Raw genomic sequence first — 8471 nt, 5'->3', positions numbered from 1 at the left:
GGGATAATCTTCTTTGTGTTGACATACCAGTTAAAGGTCCAGTGTCTTTAGATCATGTTTGTGAGGGTTGTGATATTGAGATAGCTGGGCGGACCTTAGAGTTCGATTTTATTGTTCTCGATATGACGGGATTTGACGTCAATCTCGGGATGAATTGCTTGTCATTCTTTCGGGCTACGATCAATTGCTTCCGTGGGAGGGTGTCCGTTTGCACTACCAAGGGAGATTGTTTCCATTTTATGGGGGATCAGAGCGATTCCCACCCGGCGATGGTTTTCAGTATTGGTGATTGGAGTCGCCACAGATCCTACTTGGCTAGTTTGTTAGTTAACGAGGATAGCAGTTTGGGCCGTGTTCTTCCGGCCATTGTTAAGGAGTTTGTCGATGTCTTTCCAGAGGAACTAACATAGTTACTTCCTTTAACGGAAGTTATTTTTGATATTGATGTCATTCCCGGTATAACACCCATCTCTATGGCATCGTACCGTATAGCACCGACAGAGCTTGATGAGTTGAAAGGTCAGTTGGATGATTTGAAAGCAATGGGCTTTATTCGTCCTAGTGCTTCACCATGGGGAGCACCGGTTCTTTTTGCGAACAAGAAGGATGGGTCTTTGAGACTTTGCATCGATTATCGCAAGTTGAATCATGCTACGATTAAGAATAGGTATCCTTTGCCAATGATTGATGACTTGTTTGATCAGTTGAAGGGAGCGACATGCTTTTCAAAGATTGATTTGAGATCGGGTTACTATCAGTTGAGGGTTAAGGATGAGGATATATCCAAGACCGCTTTTCGCACAGGGTATGGCCATTATGAGTTTCTGGTGATGCCATTTGGTTTGAATAATACACCAGCAGCTTTTATGGATTTGATGAACCGTGTATTCAATGACTATCTTGACAGATTTGTGGTGGTGTTCGTTGACGACATTCTTGTATACTCAGCTTCGGTATAGAAGCATGAGTATCATTTGAGGACAGTGTTATAGATCCTTAGGGATAATTAGTTATATGCCAAGTTTGAGTAATGCGAATTTTGGCTACCAGAAGTGAAGTTCCTTGGACATGTTGTATCAGGGGGCGATGTTGCGGTGAATCCATCGAAGATTGAGTCTGTGATGGATTGGGAGCGTCCGAAGATAATGTTTGAGGTTTAGAGTTTTCTTGGCCTAACCGGCTACTACAGGAGATTTGTTTAGGATTTCTCTCGTCTAGCGGCACCTATGACTCGACTTACTCGCAAGGGAGTTAAGTTCATATGGAATGAGGCTTGTGACTTTTCTTTTCAGGAGTTGAAGGTCAGGTTGACATCAGCTCCAGTTTTTATCATACCTGAATGTGGTTTGGGTTACGTGGTCTATTGCAATGCTTCGCGGGAAAGATTAGGTTGTGTCTTGATGCAAACAGAACGGGTGGTTGCTTATAGGTTTTGACAGTTGAAGACTCACGAGTTGAACTATCCGACATACGATTTGGAATTGGCAGCAGTTATCTTTGCCCTGAAAGGTGGAGACATTATTTGTACGGGGAAAAGTTTGAGGTTTTCTCCGATCACAAGAGTCTCAAATATCTCTTTTCTCAGAAGGATTTGAATTTGAGACAGCGCAGATGGGTCGAGTTTATGGAGGACTATGACTTTGAATTGCAGTATCATCCGGGGAAAGCCAATATGGTGGCCGATGCGTTGAGTAAGAAGTCACGGGGTACTCTTGCTAGTATTTCCGTCCACAGATGGAAAATGGTAGATAGCTTGCAGAACTTGGTTTACAGTTGTATGAGGATGTTTCACCGGCTATCTTGTTTAGCCTTGTGGCTCAACCGGCTCTTGTTGGCAGAGTTATTGAGGCACAGTAGGAGGATGGGGAGATGAAGTCCATCCACAATCGGATTTTAGGCGGCGAGAATGTAAAGGGTTGGACCTTACATTCAGACAGTGGTCTCAGGTACAAAGGAAGGATGTTTGTTCCTTTGTCTTATCGTGACGTTGTTCTTTGGGATTTTCACCATTCTCGACTCGCAGTTCATCGTGGTGGTACAAAGATGTATCACAATTTGCGAAGACAATTTTGGTGGAACGGCGTGAAATGGGATGTTTCTCAGTTCGTAGCTAAATGCCTTACTTGTCAGCAAGTCAAGGTTGAACATCAGAGACCGACAGGTTTGTTACAACCACTACCAGTGGTAGAGTTGAAGTGGGAGCACATCACTATGGATTTTGTGACGGGACTTTCGAGATCCAAGGCAGGAAATGATGCCGTTTGGGTCATTATTGACAGATTGACTAAGACAGCTCACTTTTTGCCTATAGCAGTGATAGACGACGCAGAAAGACTTAGTGGATTGTATGTGGGGCAGATTGTCTGTGACGACCCTGGTTTTTAGGCCAGCGTGTCCTGTGATGAATCGAAGATTGACCCGATAACGGATCCGATATGCGGAAGCAAAAATAGAAAATAAAACTCTAAGAAGTCAAAGTGACCTTCCATGAGGTCGTGGAACTCAACAAGAACTGATGCGGAAGCAAAAGAACAAAAATATGACAAATAAGCCCCCAGGGGCAAAATAGTCATTTCTGAAAACTGTAGATTCGGGTGCCATCAAGCACACCGCTGGAAGAACAATGAAAAACTAATCAAGATGGACTCAAGAATCGCATGATTCAGAGTCCGGACGAAAGAGAAATGGCATGACGACGAAAAATGGACACTTAAAGCTTTAAGGGCAAACTGGTAATTATCCAGAAATATCTGGGTGTAATCGAGCACACCGTTGGATAGACGACAAAAAATTAATCAAGTTCAAAAAAAAAATTCACTTGAATCGGAGTCCGGACGAAGGAGAAAAGCCCAAAAGAAGAATTGACGTCGCGGCGGCCCGACGAGGGGCCATGACAGCCCCGTGTGCGTGCCCATGCACGCCGCGCGCGCACTGGGTGCACTATGGCTGGCAGCAGCCCATAAAGCTGCTGTGTGTTTTTTTTTTTTTTCAGAAAATTCCAGAACAGAGGTTGAATTTGGAGGCCTAGATGAATTTTTTTGCAAAAACACAAAATATAAACCCCCTTCAAAATTGAGTTTTCTACGTGACACGCAAGAGAATTCGAAAAAAACTTACTGTAAAATGGCCAAAATGCCCTCCCAAGAAATCTGGTCAAAAGAGTTAAAAAGCTGCTAAAATGAAACTGGACGCTGAAACTTCACGAGGGATTTCCGGTGCCAAGACGATGTTTTATGGAAAAACACGAATAAGAAACCCCCCCTAAAATCATGTTTTCTAAGTGACCATGTTGAAAGAAGAAAATAAAACTGATGTGAAAAGTCTCTAATGCCCCTAGAACAGATTATGCAACAAAATTGAAAAATGGTTCCATAGGAGGCTCAAATCACAAAGGAAAGGGTTTTTCCCGGAAACGATCATGCACATAGACGTAAATGGTGATTTTGAGCACGCGGGAATGGTCCATGGCTCCCGTAAATGGCCGAGTCAAAATCCGACCCCCCAATGGCCAAAAAAGTGAAAATGAACTTGAAATTGAAAATATGGAAACCAAAATTGACAAATGATTTCAAATTACTGTTTGGCCCTTGGCCACGCTTCAAACATGATTAATGAAACCCTACGAAAGAATAAAAATGAAATTCCTACACCCGATGCAAAAGTTATGACACAATGTCTAAGCATTTTTCAACATGTTCATATTAAGCCTTGAAAATGAAAGTGCATAGAAAGCAAGATACATGTCATTGGCTTCCGACCTCATCTCATGCATGTCAAATACATTGTAAAGAGTGTACTTATGTACACATTATAGGTAAATAGAATCAAATTTACACATTTTGACATATAAAGCTATAAATGGCATTTCAAGCCAACATTTACAAGAAATGAGAACTTCAAGTTTACAAATCATCCAAGCATGATGTGAATCCCGAATCTAGATCCCGGTACCTGAAAAATGTCCCCACTATGTGGGTGAGTAACATAAAGCTACTCGTAGGAGATGAACATGCATCGACCTAGCATTTTACAATTCTATCACCTTAAGGTGAAACATGTTAGCGGGGCTCATCCCACCTAACGTCATGTCAAAGTGAGACTCAGGGATCATTCTAAGCTACTCATTCAATTGAAATGAACTACGGCATTCAAGTATACATGCTCAAGTAGATTAAACCATATTAAAACATGATACACGACCTTCAAGTACACGTGCTCACAAGTATACTAAATCAAGTTAAACGGGATAAGCAATATCTAGCATAGATACACAAGTATAAGATATATATATAGAGTACTCATAAATCAAGTATACAAACACAAGTATACTAAGCCAAACACATACGCACAAGACAAGTATACATGGCACAAGTATACAAAAATGTAATCCGCACACACAAGTCAAGCATACTAAGCGTAAATATAATAGATAGAGTTTAGATACACCAACAAGGATACAAGTTCAAGTATACAGTTTCAAGTATACTAAATGAGATCAAAATACGTAGGCAAGCATCAATTCTCAAGTTACAAGTAATCCATGATTAACAACTTGAAATTGAATGCGAAATCAAAGTAGAAAGACAAGGACATGTGGTCACTAGACCAAGCAAGTGTTTCCGGGTAATTACGACCCACAAGGCACTATCTATAATTTAAGTCTAGATAGCATATGACATGTCAAGCCTCCAATATGCAATTTATACACCAAAACAAGAATATTTTATAACAATTGAACTACATTACCACACTAAGGCACAAGTACTAAATAAGTCCCAATTTAGTAACTAGCTTCCAAGGTAAACAATTGTAATATTCTAACAAGCTATACACCTACACAAGATATATCTAAACAAGCTATGCAAGTCAATGATATTCTATATCATGCTATGTCCAATTACCATTTCAAGAGGTCTCAAGTACTAATTCTACATCAAATTAGTAACATGCTCACAAGGTGATTAAATAGACTACATTTTAAGGGATTATCAACCTATTACCTCCAATATCAATTTAAGTGACCAACACACTTAAAATAAAATTAATTAAGCTCATTAATTAATTTTTCTCTAGATTTTCAAACATATCCAAATGTCCTCAATTTAATATATGTTAAAGAACTCACCAAGGCCTACTTTAATATCACATTACAAGTTGGTTTCATGCTTGATACAACTATGTTAATTAATCTTTCACAAAAGATAAATATTAAATAAGTTTTGCAATTCTTACTCAAATGTTCCAAATTTAATATATGTTACATAACTCACCAAGGCCTAATTTATTAGCATGCCACAATTTAATTCTAAACTATATATCATCATTAGAATTAAATCCTAAATAAAGAAAAGAAATAAATTTGTTGTTGTTTTCCTTGATGGAGTCGCCACAACCAACAAAGCTTGAGGAGTTGTGTGAGAATTTAGGAGGTGGCCAAGTTTTACATTTATAGAAAGCCACTACTACCTTTCTTTATATAAAATATAGTTAGGGCGAGTAGGGATCGTCCCAAGGGATTTGATGGTGTATTGAATTGTGAAACTATGGTAATTAGGGTTAGTAGGTCGAATGATCACACAATTGTTGATTGATTGGTTGATTATACTAAATGAGCTAAACTATAATAAAGCAATGCAATAAGATAGAGAGTAAGTAAGAAGGAAAGGTCTTGGAGTGTAGAGATCACCACCAAACAATACTATTCCAAACCATAATCAAGTGACTAATGAGGGAAATGAATGTGTTGCAACAATGTTGTGTGTGTAAAAGACATTCAATTGGTAAGGGTGACTCAACAAGTGCAAATTGTCTCAATCAACATGTGTGAGGCCACAATACATCTATTGGTAGAGGAATATATTGTCTAAACATCATGTGAAGATAACAAAATAACAATTCACGTCATTGAACCTTTCATTAAGCTCATAGTCCAAGCAATCCATAAGGATGACTTAGTTAAACATGCATTATCTAAACATCATGTGAGAGGTACAAAATATCTATTAGGAGAGGAATAAATTATCTAAACACATGTGAAAGATACAACATATTATAACTAGTCATTAATCCTTCATTAAGCTCAAAATTCCATTACACCACAATATTAGAGCATATGCCTCTTGCATTCAAAAGCATGGAACATCAAAGAACAAGCATGAATTGTTTCCCTAACTAACACTACACTACTTAAAAGAGAAGCACAATCCATCAAGGAATAAGTATGAACCATCTAGAGACATAACAAGAGCATTACATTAAGAACTTCATATTTTGGCAATCTCAAGATTAAAGGCATTAATACACATAGACATGCATCAATAACATTAAATCTAGAGGTGAGCATCTACTCTAGCATACATAGACATATAGATAGAGAACATGATCAATTAGAAACATTAATCCATAGAACTCAATGAATAATCAAGATCTTCATAAGTTCAAAAATCAAAATATGCATTACAACACAAATCCCTCAAAATTACACAAGATTAGGTAAAGAAAGCATGTTTGGGGCTAACTCTAGCCCCAAGAAGATGTCTAGCCACTCATGGTAGTGATGATCCAACCCTCAAGGGCTAACTCCATGGCTGCTCCTTGTTGGTGAAGATTTCCTCCAATGGTTGCTCTAGCTTCCTCCCTTCTTCCTCTCCAAGAATAGCCTCCAAGATGATTTTCAATGTGTGACAAGAGACTCTGGACTCCTCTCCAAAAAGTGTATCATATTCCTTATATAGGTAGGTCAAATACACCCTATGATGAGCTGTGGTCGTGTAAGGCATATTCTCTAATGATTGGGTGAAGGACGGAATAAATGAGCTGGACTTTAACTTTTTCTCGCTGGAGGAACATATGGGGTTCAAGTACAAGGACAATAGTAGAAAATATTACAGAGTGGTTTGTGAGGTTAATGGTTGTCCATGGAAAGTGACAGTTGGTTGTGAAAGCAATAGTGATACAGTGAGAATCATTTGGTTTAACAATGTTCACACCTACAATGCTCGAGACATTTCAAATTATAAACCTGTTTTTCACTTGAAGGAAATGGGTCGAATTATTGTGAATATGGTCAGGGACAATCCTTCATACAAACCCAATACTATTTGCTCAGATTTAGAGAGTGAATTTTCTATTAACATGACTTACAAACAAGCTTGGAGAGCAAAGGAGGGTGCAAATCAGATAATTGAAGGGCGTTCGGAGGATAGCTATATTTTAGTACCATGGTTGTGCCAACGACTATCAGAAGCAATTCCCAGGATATATACATCTTGGGAGTGCACGGACGATAAGAGATTTAAGCGAGTGTTTGTAGCTTATGGATGCTCTATAAGAGGATTCAACTATTGCAGGCCCATCTAATCAATTGATGCTTGCCATTTGAGTGGCAATTATAGAGGCACAATGCTTGGTGCAACAGGTTATGATGCAAACGATGGTTTGTGGCCTTTAGCTTATGGTATCGTTTCAAGTGAGAATGATGATGATTGGCATTGGTTCTTGAACTTGCTTAAAGATATTCTAGATGGTTGCAGTGTGACGTTCTTGACTGATAGACATGTAAGCCTGAAAAAATGTATAAGGGATCTTTTTGGCTCTCAATACCACTCATGGTGTGTTCATCATCTGACGGAAAATTTCTCACAATATATTAATGGAAAATCAAGTTTAAAATTGAAGGGTGGAGGTAAAGAAGGTGCGCTAAAGATGCTTGATAATATTGTATATGCTCGGACTGAAGAAGACTATAATAATGCATTGGTAGACATGACAGCATTTCGGGTGGAACTAAGTGTAATACCCCTAATTTTAAAAAGGATAGTCTTGGCATTTTAGTTATTATTTTATTGCATTTTTACTTGATTATTTGCCTATTTGCCTAATTGATTAATTGAGTTAATTGCATTATTTATTTTCTTTAAGTGAATTAATTGTTTTAATTGTTTAAATGGTTTAACTGTATTATGTATTTTATTTAAATGAGTTAATTGGTTTATTTGATTAAATTAGTTTTATTAATTATTTTAATGTTAAATTAGGGTTTTATATTCTTTTAGGTAGACACGTTGTGAGACGTAGCCGACTTAGTTAGAGAATGAATTTTAAAATTTCTTTTCCTTTTCATAATGTAATTAGAATTAGGATAAAGTTCTTTGGCTATATATATATATATATAACATTACGTCGGCTTAGGGTTTTAAAATAAACACAAATTCTTTTCACGTATAGAGAGGGTAGAGAGAACAGAGGAATCAGTTAGGGTTACCAACGAGGAACGAAAGGATTTGCTTGTGGATTTAAACCAGAGCAGTAGGAGATTGACAGTGAACGGACATCGTCAGAAAACTTGGGAAGACGACGACGTGGTTTTGATTCAAAATCTCACAGGCAAGTTTTATTCTTACTCTCTCCCTTTGACCTATGTTCTGTGCATGCCTAGATAATCTCTAGGATTTTAATCGGACATTAAACGA

At 38.0% G+C, this 8471-nt stretch overlaps 1 protein-coding gene across 1 annotated transcript; it reads left to right on the top strand.

Annotated features, from left to right (window-relative positions):
• Nucleotides 1-6849: 6849 nt before the first annotated feature.
• On the top strand, nt 6850-8069 carry LOC132316686 (uncharacterized). Its single transcript, XM_059815161.1, has 4 exons — nt 6850-7304; nt 7395-7557; nt 7678-7791; nt 8055-8069. The coding sequence occupies exons 1-4, from the start codon at nt 6850-6852 to the stop codon at nt 8067-8069; spliced, it is 747 nt and encodes a 248-aa protein (XP_059671144.1).
• The last annotated feature ends 402 nt before the right edge of the window (nt 8070-8471 follow it).

This window comes from Cornus florida, unplaced genomic scaffold, assembly GCF_030987335.1.
Source record: "Cornus florida cultivar Cherokee Brave unplaced genomic scaffold, ASM3098733v1 CherokeeBrave_3.0.0_Hap2_Chr07, whole genome shotgun sequence".
NCBI classification, from domain to species: domain Eukaryota; kingdom Viridiplantae; phylum Streptophyta; class Magnoliopsida; order Cornales; family Cornaceae; genus Cornus; species Cornus florida.
The sequence above is the reverse complement of the archived record's forward strand: the minus strand, read 5'-3'. Positions and strand labels throughout refer to the sequence as shown.